At 36.9% G+C, this 22,982-nt stretch overlaps 1 protein-coding gene across 4 annotated transcripts in view; it reads right to left on the bottom strand.

The window, feature by feature from the left end:
- Positions 1-3,623: 3,623 nt before the first annotated feature.
- LOC121297172 (phospholipid-transporting ATPase VB-like) overlaps positions 3,624-22,982 on the bottom strand; it is a 79,193-nt gene continuing 59,834 nt past the window's right edge. For 3 of the 4 annotated variants that reach the window (XM_041223273.1, XM_041223272.1, XM_041223275.1), the window contains 14 exons: positions 22,431-22,648; positions 17,379-17,558; positions 15,902-16,475; positions 14,730-14,836; positions 14,482-14,608; positions 13,996-14,180; positions 9,542-9,860; positions 9,339-9,415; positions 8,414-8,539; positions 7,954-8,154; positions 7,450-7,530; positions 6,659-6,763; positions 5,417-5,604; positions 3,624-5,302 (listed from right to left, as the gene is read on the bottom strand). In XM_041223273.1, coding sequence (XP_041079207.1) covers positions 4,828-5,302; positions 5,417-5,604; positions 6,659-6,763; positions 7,450-7,530; positions 7,954-8,154; positions 8,414-8,539; positions 9,339-9,415; positions 9,542-9,860; positions 13,996-14,180; positions 14,482-14,608; positions 14,730-14,836; positions 15,902-16,475; positions 17,379-17,558; positions 22,431-22,648 — 2,963 coding nt within the window. In that variant the 3' untranslated portion in view covers positions 3,624-4,827. Of the gene's footprint in view, positions 5,303-5,416; positions 5,605-5,822; positions 6,220-6,658; positions 6,764-7,449; positions 7,531-7,953; positions 8,155-8,413; positions 8,540-9,338; positions 9,416-9,541; positions 9,861-13,995; positions 14,181-14,481; positions 14,609-14,729; positions 14,837-15,901; positions 16,476-17,378; positions 17,559-22,430; positions 22,649-22,982 lie in introns of those variants that run through there. The other variant, XM_041223276.1, reaches the window with a different exon arrangement.

Raw genomic sequence — 22,982 nt, 5'->3', positions numbered from 1 at the left:
GTACAGGATGCTCTCTGTTTTGAAGTTCCCTCAACTGAAAGGGATATTCTTCCGAAATAATTCCTCATGCTGAACGTCTGTGATCCAGTTGCCCGATTCCCTGGTCGCGAGTTATAGCCAATGCTTCGTAAGCGTGTTGCTCTCCACTTCACAATCGATGACCTTTGGGGGGGGTGGGGAAGCCAATGTTTGATCATGTGTTTGAAATTTCAGCTCCATCCGTCACTACTGTATGAAGAACTAACATGCTGCAGTCAGCTGAGACAAGGGGCAGGCTACTCCTGAACAGGTGGAGTCCAGGTTGCCTGGCACAGTCCCATTGGATTTGACAAGTGCTCAGCTGGAGGGGGGAAAGCAAAGAAAGTACAAGTCCTTTATTGGATGTCCTTGTTTACTCAGGGTATCAGCATGAACTGGAAAAAAACTGTCTTTATATAGAACGTCTACAGTTTGATGCATACTATGTTCTGTTGCGGTACAAGTGACACAATTTTTCAGTCTGCAGGTACTTTAACAAACATTGAAGGAATGTAAATTATAAGTCCACAATGTGTCGCTCCTGGCCCATTGTTTGAGAGCGTCTTGACCAGTGTTGGAGGTTTCCATGATTGGGACCGCTGTACCATGTCTTTTCCATGTCACAGTGTTGGTCAATGCAGCCACTGCATAGAGTTTGAACTGGCCGCCATTGTCATGCCCCTTGTGACATGACATCAATGTTGCTGACTTTGTACGTTTGCATACATCGCAGACCAGACTAGTTTCAAATGTCTTTTTTTTTTTTTTTTGGCTTAGCGTACACTTAACAGAAGGAATATTATTTTGGATTAAATTAAACAAAACTGACTCTTCCACCACTATACCCATCCAAAAAAAATCCTAGAGATGCCACTACAGTTTATAGCTTCCCCATGAGGCCAGTTAGAGGGCTGGCATTTTTATGCCACCTTAGGTCTGGTCTTATGACCGACACATGAAGCATTATTTATCACTTATAAACTAGGCTAAATAATAGCTTTAGGCATATACTGTAGGTCACTTTATAATTGGTGTACTTTGGGGAGCCGAATAAAGGACACCCCACAAGTAACAGAATGGCCACAATATGTTGGCTTGCTCTTTAATTACTCATTTTGGTGTCCTAATTATTTATATTGAGAAGGAAACCAGGCAAGACTTTAGTATCATGTTAAATAAACACATTTCTCAGGGTAGTGGTACTACTATTTTACAATGGAGAGTAATCAATATAAAAGTATCTATTTGTTTACACATTTTGATTGCACAGATACCACTGAAATCAAGTATAATCAATCCCTTGATTGCATATACCACTGACCTACAAGCAGCAATCCAAAAACATAATCCCATCCAGACATTGCCTGGTTTACTCATCAGAGATCAAATAAAACATTATTGTCAACTCCAATAGTGTTTAAGACACAGTTTCTTCACTTTCATTAAAATAAATAAATAAATAAAGAAAGAAAGTCTGCACGCGGTTGTCATGACATTTGTTAGTTTGTTGTAAAATGTTGGCTCTGTCTGAAAAAGGTGCTTTTCCTAACCAATCTGAGAGGTGTTGTGTGTCACTGTGGAACTGGACTTTCATGTTTTCTTGACAAGGGGACCCTTCTTTCAGACAAATAGCACTAACATGGAGCAGCTACAGCAATAGCTGAAGGCCTCCCTAAGACCCGTGTTCATGATCATTTTGGTAGCTCATGGTAAGATGAAGTTTCTTTGTACTGTACTGTACTTTCACACCCCTTTTTATTCTATATGCCGTTAGTTTAAGCCAATTTTACAATGCCTATTGATCTCCAACTTACATTACTGTTAATATCACAGTTTACTGTACACAGGTTTACTGTTTGTCCTTCGTTGCTAAAAATTGCTGTTTCTTCTCCAAAAACGTCAAAAAAAAAAAAAAAAAAAAAAAAAAAAAAGAGGACAGCACATTTTGCATTATGCATTACCTGAAATCCGGTCACAGAGAAAGTAAGTTATATTATCTGGTGGGCTATTCACTCCCTGTTGAAATAAAATAAAGTTATGTATGGGAGATTTTTGAATACTGACGTTACAGAACTTCAGTTTATAACTTCACATATTCAAGCAATATAATTAATTCAATTTGTTTTAACATTACGATACACAAGTGTGGGTTGATGTATTGGTTTTGCTGTCTTAAAGAAAAGATTAAGGGAAGACTGGCTAGATTACCATCTACTATCATCCAATATGCAATTTCCATCAGTTGTCACCAATGATTATTCACACTATCAGATAGCAATTGCCGATGACAAACTGAAAATATTAGAAATTCAACCCAAAAGCCCTGCAAACTTGAATGGCTTGTTGGAGGCGAATGGGAACATCTTATTTTTTTCTGAGCTGGAAGTATGTTCTACATAAGACCATGCAGTCTTACAGATGTAAAAGGACACTTGTGTGTCCCATACATACATTTAGTCAATGTGGAATTGCTTCTCATTGTTCTGCAAGGGTTAAGTAGTAACTTAAAAAAAACAAATAAATTGTTCTTAAATATTGTATTAATTGTACACCTCCATTTGACGAGCAAACACTCGGATTGTTCATATATTTTCACATTGGCAGTAAAGAAAATCTTGTTCTCTCCTTTTGTTTCCAGGATAGACAAGCAGAATATATTTTTCTTTGTTCATGCTGTTATTTGTAAAAACTACAAAGCAATGAACAATTTCACAGAAAACTGCCTTAGGTAGTCTTCTTATTAGGGTATTCAGCATTGATTTCATAAACCTTTATGGTACAAGATAGACAAAACACTGTAAAAATTGCAAGAACTGTGTTCCCACGATCATTAGAGATCTGTGAAATGAGCAGTCGAAAGACGTCACCTGATACATTTTTTCAGAGAACAGATTTCAAGTTCAGTTTCAAATAAGATTATTTGTTAAGTTACTAGAAATTGTGTATTTTGATTTTAAAGTGGATAGCTTATGAAATGCTTGTCCTTAATTTGTTACCTTGAATTATGATAGAATAAGAGTAGGGTGCCAATACTTTTGCGACTGTACCTATAACATAAAGCATGTAAAATGATTTGGACCCAGCCTGAAAAACTGTGGCTTGTATTTTATATAGCCAGTCTACGTGATGATTAGGATGTTTATCTCAGTGGATATGTATTTAAAAATCCCATCTGGGGTTGAGCTAGAGAACAAAACAACAATGCAGGCAGGTGCTCTTTCTATCCAGCCTGTATCATAACACTGGTTTCAGGTTTAATTGCAATAATAATTACAGCATGCTTCAATGACAAAATGACCACTTTAAACCATCTGATACCAATATACAGCTACCTGAGGCAGAAGCTGCTATATGTTAAAAGCAAGGCTCTTTAAATAATCTAGTTAGTGTTTGAACTGTCTCGGGATCAGTGAAACATGCATCAGCTGACATGTTCAGAGCTGGAACTCAGCTTAAAGGTGTATTAACTGAAGTGTAATTATCTACCCTCGTTTAGTTTAATTTCAGAACAGTGTTCCTTTTCCTTTCATTTCTATGTTTACTTATTACATTTTGTCACAATAAAAATATGTATTTCTTTGACAAACATTGACATTAACATCAAGGAAAGTAACAGTGTTTTATTGTTTGTAGGAAATGTTTTATTACATTACAAAAACTGTTAATAAACTCACAAAACTGAGATCCTTCCAAGAAAATATGTGCTTTGCATCATCTTGACTCTTCGCAGTGTCCTTACATGTTATATATTAATAAGGCTGTGATGTAGACTACTGCCAAACTGGAGATATAACAATTTTGTAATTGATTTTTACAGTAACAACTGGAACACCTCTGGTAATCCAGTTTTGTAGCCATTGCCCCATTTGACTGTCTCTCATTTGTATACAGCAAAAGGAAAACACAATGTTATGAAAGATTGATCCCAATACAAATATTTCTCTTCTGGTCACAACACACACCTGTAAAATTCAAGGTGGTTTTCAATGAAATCGGGATCAATTCTGCACTGCAAAAATGCATCTTGGTGCGATTTCTTCTGTGAATTACCCATGTAGCTATCACAGTAATACAGTAGTGAGAGCATACTCAAGAGATGTTCTCTGGTGCTCGCCCTCCACACAAGAGGTCAATCAGGGATTAGAATCACCTGACTCCTGAATTAATCGCTCCTATCCACAGAGATAGTTTTGATACGAAATTATTTTAAAAAAACCCTAATCTTTAAGTAGTGTGTTACAGTTAGCAGAGCACAATTAAAAAGTACTACAAACCAATATTAGCAATGCATGTGCTTGTGCTTTACTCTCTGATTAAACACCCGATCCATGCTTGGTTTACGTGAACTCACATTAAATGTAATTTAATGCACGAATACAGTAGTTTGTTTTTTTTTTTTTTTTCCCTACACTCCAAGTTCGTTGGCTCATGTGAAGGCAACGGGAACCAGTCAAAAAGAGTATACTGAATTAAAATGGTCATTTCAACATTTTGAATTCTGCCAATGTGTACCGCTTCAGTTTATAAATTGCTTTACCATAATCTGAACTGTACATTATCGTATAACCATAACATTATGCAAGCATACTTACTGCTTACTTATAAAAGCAAATGTAAAAAAAAAAAAAAAATAACTTAAAGATGCTTTTTCAGTAAACCTTTGGGGGGAAAACAAACAAAAAGAAAAACATTGTTCTATTTCCCAATATGGGATTAATATATAACCAAGGAACAAAGTTACTGATATTGTTTTGCCTATTGGCAAATGTATACGGCATTTTCAAATCAGATCCTCAGGACGCTTGGTTTTCAAATGGTCACTATGCTAAAGGATCGCTGATGCCCTGCACAAAAAGCATCACTGTTATCCTCTGCTTTCTTACCACCGTCTCCAGTCCTGTCAGCAGATGAGTCTGGTACAGAGGTATATATGTTTTCAGTTACAGCACTCTGTATGTGAAAAGCATCAGAGTGTTCAATGTGTGTTCCATTCAGCATAGACCTCCCAGGAGGTTGTTGCATCACTGGTGTTGTTCCATCATTGCCTGTGTCTACATATATAGGTGCCTCGATGGTCAATGTCCTTCCTAAAGGATGCCCAGAGTTGCCTGGTGATGTTGGTGATGATGGATTTGAAAGTGGCTTAGTAGCTTCTCTCGATCGTGTTCTCCTCCTCCATTCACTGATCTCCTCATCTCTCCGTTCTTTGTTTAGGCCACTGAGCTGCCGAGCTTTCAGGAGAGGACACCGGACAAAGGTTCCTTGTATGACACGAATTAAATATCTGAAATGATTCAAATACAGCGTTAGGGTTATGTTTGGAAATGCAAATTTACAGTTTTCTCATTATAAAAAAAAACAAAAAAAAAATTTGACAATCCGCTTCAAACTAGGTTACCTTGGTAACAGTGCAAGCACTGGGGTTATGATGCAAACTAGGTAGAAGACAGGATCGGCCATTTCTCGTTCCATAATCCAGTAAGGGTTAGAAGGATGGTTACAAGAAATGCAGGTGGCACTAAAAACAATAGCCACTATGAAGTAGAATATGACACTTCCAATCATTGTAACCCAGTGAACTACGGTCTGAAAGAAGATAAAGACACAAATGTTCAAACTCATGTTTTCAGTGTATATTAGTGCATGATATCATAGAAAGACATTTATTCTAATAGTTTTATGCCGATGTGGCAGTGTGTCCCGCACTGTGTGTATTTTGTGTTATATATTGCGTGTGATGTGTTAATTTTGGTGTATAGAAGATAATAATAATAATAATAAGTGCACAGAATATAAATGGGTCTGTGTAGCACAAGTGTTTTAAAATGTAGAATTGTATTTAGGCACGGGGATTGCACAATCACTCCACGTGCAGATAAAGAGGGTATTGGTGTGGAGATGTACTGAGATTCCAATTGAATGATCGATTAGCAATCGAGTACAGCTGCATAAAAGAGGCATGTTTCACTCACTCTGTTTGTGTGTTAAGGGAGTTTAGTGTTTGTCCCTGTTTGTTTAGTTGGTGTCAGTTTTGTATTCAACCTTTTATTTTGCTCTGTGAGCATTGTTTTGTGTCAAACCTTTTTATTTGATTTGCAATAAACCGATGCAAACACCTGCCTTCGCCATTTCACCTGGCAGTACTGTGTGTTTCATCTGGGTCTGACGTCACCACTTCAGCCAGCTTGTCACAGCTGATAACTAAGACAACATTTATATCAGGTTGATCAATGATATACTAGTTCTCTCTACTTACTTTGACATTTTTTCCCTGATGCATTGTTACAACACTAATGTTTAACATATAAGCTACACTGCTGTCTTATTGTCATATTAGCATAAAGCCAGTCTGCCAACCCAACAGTTTCTGGAATCCTATTCACAGCACAAACCAAGACTGAACTGCACCTCCAAATCTTGGTCTTGAAGTGAAGCAAGACACAGGTCAGACATGGAATGGGAGCAGGCAAGGTCAGGGTTGAAACAAACATGCAACACCAACTCTGTTTTAATGTGTGCTGTCTGATCTATAGATAGATTGCTTTAAGTGCGTAATACTGCACTTAATTGCAAACCACGGCATTCTCAGCAAACTGAGAAAAGGTTTAATATATGTATATTAGTTCCCATATCTGCTTACCCAGGTTTTGATTTCAATGGCCAGGTGTAGAAGGATAGTAAACATGGCCAGTGTGTTAATGGGAGTCCCAAAGGAGAATATGTCAATATCGGAACCTTGGTATGTCTATCAAAATAAAAACAAATAGCGTGTTAACAGTGTGTGTGTGTGCGTGTGTCTATATATATATATATATATATATATATATATATATATATATATATATATATATATATATATAAATACACACACACACACACACACACACACACACACACACACACACATACATACATACAGTGCCACCCCGTTATAACACGGCATGTTATAGTGCGGAATCGTTTATAACACAGTAAGGTTCTGGCTCCCATTTCCCCCCATTATGCAATTTGACCCCCAAACGTTCCAGATATGCAACACAAAGCATGGCTGACAACTCAACCATATGAGCGGGGCAGAGCCAAGTGAGACAAGCTGCTGTGTCAGAGTTCCTGCAAATTGCGAGTGTCTCCTTCCTTCATTTTCCAGCGTACGCTACAATATTAATTTGGCTTGTGGGCACTGTAAATCATTTCGGAAACAAAAATGCCAATACTCGTTATAAGGCGAAACACAAATAATGAAGTCTCCTAATTATGCTCCCGACAACCACATTATAACGGGATATATAATATATATATATATATATATATATATATATATATATATATATATATATATATATATATATATATATATATATATATATCAAATATACTCAGCATTCTGCATGGTGTATTTTTTTAATACAACAAATAAAAGGATATACTTACAAGGTATGGAACAAAAAAACAAATAAGACTTTGATAAAAAGCATCCAGCATGGCTATCCAAAATGTAGACCATTTGTATCCCTGAAAGTCAAACAAAATACACACCAACTTTTTTAAAATTTAATTCCACCATTCAAACTACACACTGTAGACTTCCAGGACAGTCATAGACAACACTCTACTAGTATAGTCTGTATAATGACGAGGATTGTTTTTCACTCAACCTACATACAAATCAATAGCACACAATCTTTCCAACTCATTTCTCTGTGCGTAATTTCTGAATCAGTAGAAAGTTTTCACAAATGAAAGCATATTACATTTGCTTTTTGTATTGCACTTCCACTGGGACATGTGTCATTATAAGTCACTGTATTGTCTTATTTTATAATAAACTCCAACCAGCAGGAATCAATGCTGTGCTGGTGCTTTGTTATACTGCACAGCATGGAACACAAAAAAAATGAAATGGTTGAATAAGCTCAGATGCCATTATTTACTTACTTCTGAGTTTTGGCCACTTTTATAGAGTTCTGGTAAGCCCAGTAGCGTTTCAGCAGAAATGTCTTTATCCATGATGCCAAAAATGATAGGGGGCAGTGATGTGAAAAAAAGATTGAAGAATATCATTAGCCAATAGTCAATCATCGATGCTCCAGAGAATCCACAGAAGAACTGATACCAGAATAGAAGATTCACATACACCTGAGAAAGAAAGAAGGAAGAATGGTTTAACGTTCCTGCACCTAAAGGATTTTGTTACAAACAATAAAAAAATGGTGTTTTGTTTTTTTTTCCCTCTGAATACACTTTGAAACTGGATTCTATAATCTTGTTGTGTGTTATTACTGAAAGAGAAACGGACAATGAAACATTAAGGAACGATAAATTCAGGGGCTGCAAAAGAAATACTTTTTTGTGTAATCAACTTCTCTATCAATCTAAGGGGTTTTAAAATACTTACTACATTCTTATAGAAGAAATAGATGATCATATTGGACAGTCTAGTGTAGCACCAATGACCATGAACTAGCAACAGCTTCTTCAGGTGTTTGAAATGAGAGATTGCAAAATCACTGGCCATTACTGCCTGGAAAAAAAAAAAAAAAAAAGACGACTTTCAACACGAGAAGGAACTTTGTTATAGGCAGTGAATACTACTGATGGCTAAGAATAAGGGTTTCAAAATTATTTCAATGATTTGAATGTCGTTAATACTTTTTAGATAACCTGAATAGACCCCAATCTTATCTCCTAAAGGGTTTTTCAGTGATGCGTAGTTTCTTTACTTGTACGGGAATAAAGACCACGAAATAAGTCCAGGTGACACTTTGCATTCAGCAGAAGATCCAAATTTCACAGTAGACCGACCATGTAAGTGATACATTATATTTACCACAGCAAGACTGCCATGTGAAATAATGGGGTATGACCTTTCAAGGGTTAGCCAGACTTTGAGGGTTTGGGCTAACGGAAAAGCACCAAGATTGATGTTCCTACTAACATTGAAGAGAATGGTGATGGACTATCGATCTATCTATCCAGAAAGTAAATGTGCATGAAACACACATATACTGTAGAACCATGAAATGTATGGATTCATAAATACAGATTTAAGAATGAAAAATTAAGAAACAAAATAATTTAGTTATTAAGAGAACTACACTTTTCTTAATGACAATCTAAAAACTTAAATGTTGCCATTGTTCTGTTTTAATTCAATTTAACAGAACTCATTAAAATCTATCTAATTGCGTAACTTGTAAGCCAATAAATTCATGTTTACTAAGAATGTGGAAGTACATATGAATTGTGGCTAATAACTCTTAAGGTATTACATTTATTTGAATGTATAGAATAACAAGGTGGTAAAAAAAAAAAAAAAATACCTGCATTCCCTCCTGACCAGAGATTCCAATTCCAACGTCAGCTGCTTGAATCATGTTGACATCATTAGCACCATCACCTGAAGAAAATGAAATAAATAATATTCATGATAATACAGAATATCCCATATACATATACAATAATAATAATAATAATAATAATAATAATAATAATAATAATAATAAATATAATCAGATTTTCATACCTATTGAGAGGGTCATAACTTTCAGCTTGTCCCGCACTAATTTTACAACTGTGCTTTTCTGCAGCGGTGTGGAACGACAGCAGAGCACGGACCGACAGTGCTTCGCCAATTCCAGAAACTTCATCTTCAGGTTCCCCTCAAACACAAGGCTGAGAGTATTGCCGTCAATCACCAGGCCGAATGTGGGACTAGCTCCCTCTAAGGGATAGACAGCGCCAACGTCTACCGGTACTTTAAATAACTTGGTGCGATTGTTTTTGACGGCAGCATACCTTTTCACTTCCTCTATAGTGTAGTCAAGGATAGATTCACAGGTTTCCTTCAGGCAAAAGAAAAAAAAAGACAGAGATTTAATACCCCATTAAAATGCATACACATATAAGCAGAAATATCTTTCGACATATCCCATATGCTTCAAAGGTCCTTTAAGGCTTAAATTAGGATGTCTGAAGAAGGGATGTACTCCTTCAGCATGGATCACAATGCTTAATTTGTTCCTCGGGGCTTGTACTTTATACTCATGACAACAGCCAACACAATAAACAAATCCCCTATTGCATTGTCAGAATAATTCTTGTCACAGCAAAACAATGGATATACCTTGTATACAAAACTCTTGTATCTTCTGACTGTCAGTAAAACCTTCATGGAGGCTCTACTTGCACAGTATTTATTAACTCAACTGATATTCTTACTGAGCCCAGAAATAACTTTTTAAACTTGCATTATACAACAATACCACAAAATAGACCCAGCTTTTCTGGCAACAGGAGAAAAATAACATCACAGCAACAGCTTAGAATGCTAATTTAACTGGATCTATTTAAACAGTAAGTAGCAAGCTTCCAGGAAATACAGTGTTATACAACTTTTTAAATAACGTACCACTCATTTTTCTTTTCATTGTTAACATCCTGACAACTTTTTACACTTCTAACTCTAAAGTCTGGTTTCCAAGCTCTTTTCAAAATGTCTGCTCTATTGCACTGGGGTTTGAGATCTGTCCTCTAAATCACTGCAGGAATTAAAAAAACACACACAAAACAAGTACTCTGGCTTTTCTGTTCCATACTACATCATGGAGCATTATTGCTGTGTTAGCTGTTTGACAATGTGGGCAATAATCCTAACAATATCAGTGCATTAGAGCGGGCATTTTGAAAAGATCTTTGAAACAGACTTTAAAGTTATACGTCTAAAAAGTCAGCAGGATGTTAACAATGAAAAGAAATATTACATATATGTTGTAGCAACATGTGGGGATGTATAACACTATTTTTCAAAACCATGATACTTACTCTTAAGCCCAAGCTGTGTCCTAGTGGTTTTATACATTTTTTATGGTAAAACAGAACCGTCCCTTCCTGCAATCAAACTGGAAACAGCACTGATGGGCTTTTTGTATAAAACACTTTGATGTCGATTGCCTGTTTTTGCTTTAAGGTGTGGGTTTTAAAACAACAAAAAGCCACTAAGCTTTCGGTACAAATCCAAGCTATTTTATAATACCTGGGTTCCAATAGTCAAAGTGTCCTACAAACATGTTATTACCCGTTACCTGGTTCTATATGAAATGTCAATTTATACATTCACACGCTCTCTTTCTATCAAACAGAACTCCAGAAATAGAAGGCTTTATACAGGCTTTGCAAATATAGATGGCTTTCTCCTCCTTGGCTTCAATTTACTGCAATATAGCATGAAAAGATCCAGATCAATGCTTGGAGCAGCCTATGAATTAACATGATCCTCAAACCATTCTTAAAACAGCGGAAAGCATACCCTTTATCAAGGGCTGGCGCACCAGAAATCTTCCACACGGCCTGCTCCTTTAATGACTGTGCTTTACGATGCAGGGTTTAGCTTTTTTAATTTGTCTTTTGCCGCTTGAAGAAATCTGAAAAGGGTTCTGTCCTTCAGCAGCAGAGTCACAAGGAGGCTGCGTAGCTGAAGGTCATTCGAGTTGAGTAGCATAGCAGGTGATTTTTTTTTTTTCATGCAAAAGCTCACTTCAGCAACCACATATGTACAGTACACACAGAACGAGTATTACCATTGTGGGGCTGTGCTGAGGCATAAACACATGTTTTGACCCAGAGATTCCATAAACATAACATTGGTAAAGATTATGCCAGCTATAAGTTGATTTTTCTAAATGACTAAGCTTTTGGCCACTTGTCAAATTTTAATGAAACTACCATTAGGCATTCAATGGATTAGTACATGTGTTTTGTACATAAGGTTAGTGACAGTGTCAGGCAAACACAAACAAACTATCAGTCAATAACATGACGAATAAATGGTCTTCTACCAAGAACACCTTAAGCAAGGAAACACAGCAATTAGAAAGTGTGACTTTTTTGGCACCAGAATGTGAAGGTTACTCAAAACGTGAATAAAAAACGAATGAGTAAACCGTGGGTGAGCCTCAACTGTGAACAGTTCAACAACTTCTATTATACAAATAACTAATAGCAACCAAGTAGCCACTTCCATACACCACTGGTGTTCCTATGTGTGCCTGATAAGATACTGCATTTACATGTGTTAACAGTCAGTTGAAGAGCCTCTAATTATGGGTGAAATATTTGTCAGAATAGCAAAACAAGCTATTGAAATAAATATATAAAAAAAAAATATATATATATATATATATATTTCCGGCGAGTTGACATGTTTAGGGGATATTCACTTAAATTGATTTAACTAAATTGACAAATACGTCAATGGTTAGAGTGGAGAAAGTAATGACAAATTATATGGGGTCGTACTCATTTTATGCAATCACAATAGTTTTTCTGCGAAAAAAGACGATGCATAGTGACCAGGAACTAATGTTGCTTACAGAAAACAGACTTTTCTTCTTTTTCAGTCCGAATACACACAGACACACACACAAACACACACACAGAGTTAAAGAGGGGACAGAAATTACAGCTGCACATCCATAGTGATCAATTATTAACCCTGTTTTAGTAGTAATTTCAGAAGCAGATTCAGTTTTAAATTTGATCTGAACAGAAATACTAGAACAAGATCACAATAGAGAACAAACATAATACCATATCAAACAGGCAATAAAATAAAAATCAAAAAAATGTACAGGGTGTAGTAAAGCACAATGGCAGAGCACTGGGTGCTGAGCCTGCATAGATAAGAGTACTTCAGTCACATGAGATAATGTGACACCTTTCGCCATCACAGTGAGAGGAAAAAAAAAAAAAATCTGAGAGCTGTTCTATAGCACAAGGCATCATGTTTCACAAAAAGCATTCCTTGCCCTATCATAGGGGCTGCGCTCAAGCTATTAGAAAGAAGGCTGCAGCTATCAAAGAGTGGGTGTTTAGAAGAAACAAAACTGCATATGCCTAGCTAATTCCTTGCCTGTGTGGAATCTGGAGGAGGAGAAGCCATGTGTTATGTAGCATCTTATTCAATAACTAGATGACACTAATGTCACTGCAGATTGAAGGGAATCATTGCGAGCCAGGCGCCTAAGTTTAATCATACATAAAGTTAATGGATTATACCAATGATTTTGTATTTTCAAACTTGTAAAAGTATTGGCTCCTTACGCACTGACTAGCAGTGCTTTCTGAATACATGACCTAGAAAAATCCTCTAGAGCGTGCCTTTTTTTTTTTTTGTCAGAAAGTCCCATATCACCTCTAGGCTTGAATAAAGTTGCTCACTTGTTGTGCCATAATGCCTAAAAGGTTAGCTCAGATGCAGGTGTCTATTTTATACTCTTTTATATCATCTTTTTGGCAATCCATTTCACAGAAAACTGGGAGTATGTGTTTGTTTGTGCCATCTTCCTGCATTGCAGATGGAATGCTGTTTCCAAGTCTCTGAAAGGTTTGCACTACTGTAATGCTGATAACTGCAGTCTTGTAATTCTAGACCCAGTCACTTCATTTGTCAATCTCTTATCAAACCCACAATATATTATCTGGAGTGTGAAGATGGGTGTCTGAGGGCTTGATATGGCTTGCCTAAAGCCTGTGTTCAATTGAGAAAAAGTATTAATATTTAATCATTCGTATTTAATGAACCGATTTAAATTTTAATGCTACTCTTTTTTTTTTTGCTCCTTCTTTGCAAACTGGGCAAACTAGTTCAGCATGTTCTGTGCTTTACATTTACATTTTCAGTACCAGGAGTGCAAAGCAATCACTTAAGAAAAAATGCAAATGATCTTCATTTGCTGTTGCTTAGCGCATTTACAGAAATTGGGCTTGAACTTGATGTCAACTTGCACAAATACTGACTCGGAAAAGCTAAGTTTTCAAATACAAAAAGCGACTGTAAGTAATCATTGACGGCTCAAACTGTGAAACGCATACCTTTAATAGCTGACTGATGAAGCAACATGGCCCTGGTATTTCTCTATTTATTTTAAACTAAGGATGATCTCAACAATGTTAAAGAGAGAGCTGTTTATAGACACACACCTTGCTATCAGTATTGATAGTAAAGACAGTATCCCTTTGGTCCAGCAGTTTACAGGAATATGCAATGTTAACCGCGGTCTCCTGTTTATCACCGGTCAACACCCAGATCTGAATGCCAGCTTCACGGAGAGCTTCAATGGTATCTGGCACTCCTTCTTGCAGACGATCTTCAATACCAGTAGCACCTAAACAGGGTATATGAAGAATCCGTTAGTCTCAATTAGGGGTAAACTTAAAGCCACAGTTGGCTGCTGTCCTCTTTATAGTCCAGTGGTGGAGGCCCCAGCTGACCCAGTTTAATGTGAGATTTTAAGGGTTGTACAATGTTTGAATTATATAATTCTATGGGCAGTATTCAGTACTTTAAATGAGTTATTTAGTGTTTTGGATAACCTGTGTTTACAGTAACTGTACGTGTAATGGAAAGCGCTTGTGTAAAACGAGTTTCAATCCTATCCTCTGTTTTGTGTACACAATTTTCCATACCAAGAAGTGTAAGGTTCGTTTCTAAGTTCAAAGCTGTCTCCATTAGCAATTCATCTCTGTTTTCAATTGCTGCTTCAGCTTCAAGTCTTATGTTGGACCACTGTTCATATGACTTCTCACTCAAAACCTGAGAAAGGAAAAAAGATTTAAAAGAATTGAACACAGCAAGCCCACTGACTTACCGTACAGTCAAACAAAAACAAAGAACCTCAATGTATGTGTAAAAAAAGTTGAGATAAAACATGTACCTTTTTAGCGATACACAGAGTTCTTAATCCATCTTTGGCATACCAGTTCAGGTGCTTTTGTGTCTTTGAAGCACTTCTATTTATTTTGTTCTCTTGTTTGCCATTTTCTAAAAAGAAAAAAAAAAAAAAAGTATTTAACGTTGTTCTTACTCACTTATGGTGTTAAATATTTGGATTGTAACCAATCTGAAAAAGCCACTGTGCTACTCCCAGCACTGCTAAAGTGTACTCTGTGCTTCTAATTAAGGTTTGATACTGGTATAGGAACCAGAGTGTTAGCGATAGCTCTAGGCCATCAAAACAAATGGATTATTCTGTATATCTCTCTGAAAGCAAGGAGGTCAGAAAGATAACAGGAGACATATTTAGAACTTTTGCATGCTTAGTAATGAGCCAATCAAAAAGGGGGGCTTAGTGCCACGTGAAACACCCTGATAGAAAAATTGCACTGCAAGTTTGTCAACCAGGTGTACCTTTTATATAAACAATACCCCATCAGGAACTAATTCTCTCTCTCTCTGGTAACCATGGTAACTTCTTTATTAAAAAAAAAAAAAAAAAAAAACACAAAAAAAAAAACACAACACACAGACCATTATAATGTTGTAATTGGATATATTAACTTATCCTTTGAGTGTGGGCGTTGTGGAGCACGTTTATATTTGGCGCACATGTGATAACCACCTCACCAAACTGTGACCAGCAAAGTAAAATTTCTATCTTTTCAATGGATAATCTGATCACAGGGACTGATATTCAAGATGCAAAGAACATAACATCACTGCATCTTTTCTTACTCTTTCAGGTTACATGCGATGGGACAGTAAAGTAAAAATGAAGACAATGAAGTCTGACAAAAACAATACAAGTTCTGCAGAACTCATATGGTCTTGAAAACACTCAAACTCCTGGGACAGGTCAGGGTCCAGCATTTGATTCACTTCTAGATGTGCTACATATAATGAAGAGGCTGTCAACTGGATATTGATTTTCCTTTGTCAATGCACGCTCCATTATTGAACACCCCCCAAAAAAGCAGTGATTGATTAAATACACGGATTTGAACTGGCCAGGCCCCACTGGTGGCATTTCATCTCTCCTGATAATGAAAGCTGAAAACTTGAAAGTTATCAAGGACGATCCTAATATATTAAATACATGAACATATTTACCTTGTGATGGGTTTTCCAGTAAATCCATTATTGCAGAGTCAGCTCCCTTCGTGTATACAATGATCTCCCTTGTGATAGGGTGTCTGACCAGCACTGACATTCTCTTTCTGGTTGAATCAAAAGACAACGTGTGCAGGACCTCAAAAGTCAACAATACACCTTGAGGAAGCCGCACAGTCACATGGTCTGGGGTCCTGGACATTAGGGTGAAGTTATAGGCCTTGGCTGCATGGACCAATGCAGCCTCATCTGGGCTCTCTGCTTCATAGCATATCTCATCTTCCACTTTCACCTCCTCTACGTAATCGCCACTGTCTGTGCTTGCTTTGCTGCTCACACCACTGTCTTTAAAGTCACTTGACACACTGGAGCGGCACTCTCCAGCCACGTTCTCTTCACCCACATAAGTGTCCGTAGGTGATGGACTGATTTGGTTTGTTCCGCCAGTCTGGTCTGATTTGGACTGAATTGATGACAAGACTTGACTGATTCGACCAGGTTTCAACTTCTGAAAAAATGAATGCAGTTTCTCAAGAGACTTCACTGATGGCTTCAATAGGGAAGGGCCCGTTACCTATAGATATTTTAAAAAGAAATCAAGGCGGCAAAAATGTAAAGTAAAATCCAGGAGAACTGTAAAAGTGACAGTATTTACAATACAAACACAGACAACCATCATTGAAAGTAATGGTCTCATGAGGACTATTTCATGATTATGATGTCATTCTTACACTAGGAGCCACACTTAATTTTTTTTATTTTTTAAAGTACCCTAATAAAAATACATACACCATCACTGATATAGTGAGTTTTCATCAAATTGAGAAATCTTACATTTTAGAAATATTGGTCTAATGTAAATGGTTTCCTCTTCGCAGGCCTCTGGTTACTGCCTAGTCATGAAGATTAAACATTATCCATAAATATCAATTGTTGAAATAGCTTTCTATGACAAGAATTTAAATTTAAACTGTACTTAACTATAAAGTATTATAAAACGCACTGTATACTGTAGCATGTGGCCACATTTTGCACAATTGGCAATAGAGATAGAGCCACAATGAAACTCGAAAAAGGCAACACAAGCTAACAAGAATCGATAACAATTTTAACTACCTGAAGGAACTATTAAATTCTTTATGGTACCATAAGAGAGCTGTTAAATAAAATAACATGAAACAACCCACAAATATGAATGACAATGCCTTTAACTGAGCCGAAATGGGGGGTGGGGGGAATAAAAACAAACTTGTTATCGTTCCCTCTGTACCGGATACATCGCTGCTTCTCCTTCATTACCATTTCAAACATGACCTGAATTCTACTCTCTGTTGATACAAGTACTGTGCTACACTTCAAAGTGTACTTGGAAGTTTGTTATACTTTTACTGCTTTTGTTACAAATTGTGTAATTTCAGTTTCTATCTTTCTACCCACAAAACAAACATTCCCGCTGACCGCTTATCTGTTTACACACCCTATGTCTTGGCTCCGTTGCTGTGGAAACCACCACCGTGTTGCAGATGGCCAGTGCAAGGAAGAACTCCACGTAGGAGGCACTGTCAGAGCTGTGCCTGACCTCGCACCACGTCTCCATCTGGTTTGCAGCCTCCCTCACAATCTTCATTAGTTTCTTATCAGGAGTCACATCCGTTTCCTACCACAAGACAAGAACACGTTCTCAAAACTCTGTGGATAATTTGATTTTTTATTATTCAACTTTATTTCTGATTTTCTGTTTGTGAAAGACTCCTAATAATAATACAAAATAAAAACAGTATTTAATTGACACTAGAAATGAGTGTCTGTATCACAGTTTTAGGGTGTTAATTTTTCTCAACATCATGTATTTCAACAACAAGAAAGGACAACTGAAAAACCTGAAATGCAAGTTATCACCTGTCAGCAATTGCCTAAGCTTGTTATTCAAATTCCTACGTCATTGTTCATATCAAGCAGAATGTATCTCATAAACTATGCTGTAGAACTTGCTGTAGCACATTATTTTGGGTCCTACTACTAGCCATGCCTGTGCAAAAAATATACATTAATAAATATAAATCAAAAAACATAAGAATGAAGATCTTTGAAAAAAAAAAAACATGTTAAACCTACAGTGTCAGGGAAAAAGATTTTTTAAAAGATCCATTATATATATATATCTATATATAGACAGTATATATATATTAATTATATAGATAATATTATATTATATTATATATATATATATATAATGCTTTTTCTTTCTGTTGGAATAACTTAAATCATCCAATTTTGTATATAGAGGATTAAAACTAAATAAATAGTTATCAGGGATTGAAAACCCACAGGAGGCCTGCGATTTCTTTGGGGCCGAAGAGAGGTTTTCTCCTGTCTCTGTAACTAGACTGCCCTCGGATTGACAGATGCAATTCCGCTGGGACTTTGCTATGTTAATCTGTTGAGTACAGATGTTTGCAATTTATTTGATTCATGTTGCCTCCTGCTGTCACAGCTGTTTGATACCATTGTACCAAGGCGATATCACTTGGGATACAAAAAAAAAAAATGGACGAAAGTGCAACACAGTCCAGGGTGTCCAAGTTAACAACACCTTTAACAGACACAAGGAGGGGTGTGTGTTACAACCCAGCTAATTAAGGGGCGTTGTTAGGATACAATTTTAGTCTGTTAAACTCATCAAACTCTGCCCCTGTCCCCTAAAGCAATGTAAATACTTACTTGACTAACTGATTTAGTACATGGGTTAACTATATTGAGAGGAACAGGTTTAAAATTTAACACAAAAATAAATCCTAATTATCCCTTGTTGTGAATCTCCATACCTTGTCGACAGCTTTATAAATGAGATAACCACAGTAGGGAACTTGCATGTTCTAACATCAATGCCACACCTTAATAAGCTACAGTATTTGTTAATAAGGTCAGGCATTTTTTTGGCGGGGTAATTGAGATGCATTGTATTCCTCTGTGACAGAAGAGGATCATTAAGTCTGTGTGCACACTGAGGGTTTCTTGTTTCAAGTCCAGGGACTTGCTCAATGGCAACAATTCATTATCTTGGTCCTTTACCCTATTAATAACAGCTTCTGATGTATCTACTGTAGCAAACAGAGGGGCTTTCTGGAACAGTAAAGAGCCGACGTCTCCAAGGTGAATTTCTGAGTATGAGTGATTGAAATTAATTCTGCACTGTGAAATCTGGCCTGTTTGGTATACATTTATCCTACACTAAAATCCAATAAAGTTATATGTATCATTACAGGTTCCTGATGAGGTTGTTAGCTTGCTTCAATTAAAAAAAAGAAAGCTCATCATGAACTGGACAGGATTTATTGATTGACACTTGACAGCAGCCAAGAGCTGGGCCCTACTCACAGGCATCCGAGGCTGGTTTATTATGACCTACAGATCTCAACTGGTAGTACCTAAATTTTAAAACGGGTGTCCAAAATGAATCAAAAAGTGCTACAACCATTACTGCAGTGGATCATGTAAAATAATTTGGAAGCCAAATATATACCAAGTAGTAGTGTGAACAGAAAAAAAATACATTAAAAAGCACAGCTTGACAATCAATCAATCAATCAATCAATAAATAAATGTCAGTTATTTCAGAGACTTCAAGTTTATAGTTCTTTAGCCTCTAGACAGATTTTCCAGCTACAGACCCGTCCCTAGCTCGGCACTTTCTGTCAATTCCAACAAACGGCGTGGATGCAGAGAGAGCTGTGTCTCAATACAGACATCGCAGAGGCAGGGCGTGAAGGGAAACAGCATTTCAGAATAGTTTTTGAGTTACTGTTGCATACGATGACATTTAAACCCAGAACAGTTTTTAATAACAAATAACAGAAACGCAACAATCATAGAGCGATCCTCTTGATTTCAGTTGTATTTTCTTTCAGAGCTTGCGGGAGTGCTAATAAGGTAACTTTGAAACTGTGTAATAAGGACCTTTGCACTCCAGTGGATTAATGTTCTTCCCTGCTGCTGCTGGCTCCGAGTCCATCAATCTAAACTAGGCCCACGTGAGTTCAGTGAAAGTCAAAGGTGGCATAGAAGTGCCTATCAGGTTATTTCCCAAAGTGCAAGCCTAAAATACACGGCCTGTGAAAACCAATATGTTAGTTTCTAATATCACTAATAAATTATGAAGAAAATGTCAATGCTAAAGACTCAAATGTTTTTGCTAAATATACATTTTCTGCCTTGTTTCTTTGATGTGTTCATATGCATCTTGATGAATCAATCTTAATATATTTAAAATAATAAGAAAATCATTATCTATCTAATCATGTGCTAAATGTACTTGCATCTGTGTATACATTTTATTAAGCATTTAACTGAGATTTTTTGAAATTATTTTATTTATTTATTTATTTTTTATATGATGGTGACCTTAGCATGGAACATGTTATAACTGGGCAGTATGGACATGACTCCTGTTTCATTGGCCCTTGCATTATACAAATTGCATGTTTCTTTAACTATGGCTCCTGACAACAGTGTTATAAGGAGGGAAAACTATTTCATCTGTGAAATTATGCATACAATATAAAACACTTTGGACAGATTGATTAATAAACAGAGGGAAAAACATTGACAATATTGGAAAATGGAGACATGCAAATCTAATTTGTAAGAAAGGCAAAATAAATCGTCTTGGTCTTTGAAATAGACCAAACTTTAATGCTTCCATAGAACAAATGGGAACTTCGGGACAGGATAAAAGAATAAGCTACTGAAACTGAACAACACAAAGTGATAATTTTTTTTTTTTTTTTTCTCACGAACAGCGAGTCCTTGTACAAGCTCATCATACACAGATATGTGACAGTAACATAAGTGATGAAGACTTAAATTGAGAACCTTACATACAATGTTGTATATCAATGTTCAGATAAAAAAATAAGATGAAAACCTTTTAGGAGTCTGACGGCTAAATATAAAATCTTCCAATATAGTGGTAATTGAATGACGAGAAGTTGTGGATTTATACATTTTGTTCCCCTCAGTGGGTAAGTATTCAGCCATCTGTCCACGTCAAAAACTGCATGACCATCTTAATTATACTTACAAATCAGATGGGCCATATGGTGGCCAGTCTGAAAGTATCAATATATGGAACTCTGCAGCAGTGAAAGCTCACCCGGCACACTGACTGTCCAATGTAGGAGGATTATTTCTACAAGCTGATGCAACATAGGGTCTCAGTGGCGCGTCCAGTTGTGGGCGGCGCTTCATGCTGAGTTTTAATGGGCTCATAGGTCAGACAGAACCAACCCCCTCCCCTGTAGGACAGTAATGACATCAAGCTGTTCTTGCAGGTTCCTAAAGCGATCTTTATACGTGTCTGTTGGCCAGGTGCTGGCCTGTCTGCCTCAGTGCATTTATTATAGACTTAGACCCAAGCTGCGTTCAACCTGTCAGGAGAGCTAACCTGTGGAGTCCAAATCCAAAAGCATCCGCTGTAATTTTAAGCATACCACATGTACCTTTTTAGCAAGCTTTTCATTATTTTTCCTTTACTTTGTGCTTTGTTATGCAAATCATTTCCAGAAGTACTAAAAAGAAAGTTAGTAAATGTTGCCGGCCCCTGCGTGTATTTTGTGTTGTATGTTACCTGTTGTGTGTTAATGTTGGTGTATAGTCACGGGTACACGGGATATAAACAGGTCTGTGTAACACGAGTGTTTAAAATGTATATTTGTATTTAGGCACGAGGATTGCACAGCACTTCACGCGCAGGTAAAATGTAATATGTGAGCACGGGAAATTGCACTTTATTAATTCACGTGCAGTTGTACCGAGACTCCAATTGAATGATGGATTAGCAAATCAAGTCTCGGTACAGCTGCATAAAAGCCGCATGTTTTCACCCACTCGGGGTTGTGTGTCCAGTGAATGGAGAACGGAATTGGAGACGGAGGTAATAATAATAATAATAATAATAATAATAATAATAATAATAATAATAATAATAATAATAGTAGTTCAAATATCAGCTCACCGTGATTGTCTCTTTAATTTGGCGAAAGTGCCGTGACCCGAGTTTTTGTTTGTTACGACCTTTTTATTTATTGTTCTGTTCATTCATTAAATGCTGAGCGCAACAAAGCGCTCAGCTCCACCCAACTCCACCTTTGTTGTTTATTTCCTGGTTCCTGTTTCTGGTCTGACGTCACCCACTACAGCTGTCTGTCACAGTAATACATTTAGACAAGCGGTCTGAAGAGGAGACTTCTCTTAAAAAGTGTTTAAAGTTATGGAAAAATTATTTAAAGAAAAAATGAAAAACAAAAAACAACACTACTGAATCGCTGTATGTATTTCCTGTACTGTACAGATTTATTTTTCCTATACAGTAGTAGAATACATCAGTAAAACTAATACAAGGTTAAATGTGTAAAACAAATCAATGTACATTGCATCAGTTTACTACTGTGAGCTGTGGTTTGTGTTTTGGGATTCCAGCAGCTTAATCAAGAGCCTACAAGATCCAAAAGGTTGTCTTATTAATACTCACCAACGGACTACTGAAAGCCACTTCACTGTCTGCGCGGGCTACTGACTTTTTCCTGCCATAGCCACCATAATAATATGCCTTCGCACTATGACACCTTCTGAAGGCCCCGGTACTTTTGTTCTTGGAACTGAATTGAAGTCTGGAGCGGTGTCCTCTTTGTGGACCCACTGCCTCTTCCTCGTCCAAGTCCACATCTCCATGGGCAGCTAACCGCAGCGCTATTAAACAAACCACCCAAAAAACACACATTGTCCCTATGACACAGATGGCTTATGTGAATCTACATGTGCTCAGAAAAAACATTTAGAAAATGGATAATAAAAACCCTGCTTGCTGACTAGTTAAATACTATTGTGACCGTTGACAACATCCAGAGCTAGATCAAGCTTGGGAACCACAGGTGTTATTGGTCTATGGTCATTTGTTAAATTTTAAAATGTATTTTTGTAAACATTCGCTACTAAATAACCAGTGATTTAAGATCACTGATAAAGGCATTGGCCAAAACATTTGCTGACTTCAGTACTGGAAATCATACAAGGCTCCATTTGA

This window comes from Polyodon spathula, chromosome 22 (assembly GCF_017654505.1).
Source record: "Polyodon spathula isolate WHYD16114869_AA chromosome 22, ASM1765450v1, whole genome shotgun sequence".
Classification (NCBI taxonomy): Eukaryota; Metazoa; Chordata; class Actinopteri; order Acipenseriformes; family Polyodontidae; genus Polyodon; species Polyodon spathula.
This window is presented reverse-complemented; position numbering and strand designations above follow the sequence as displayed.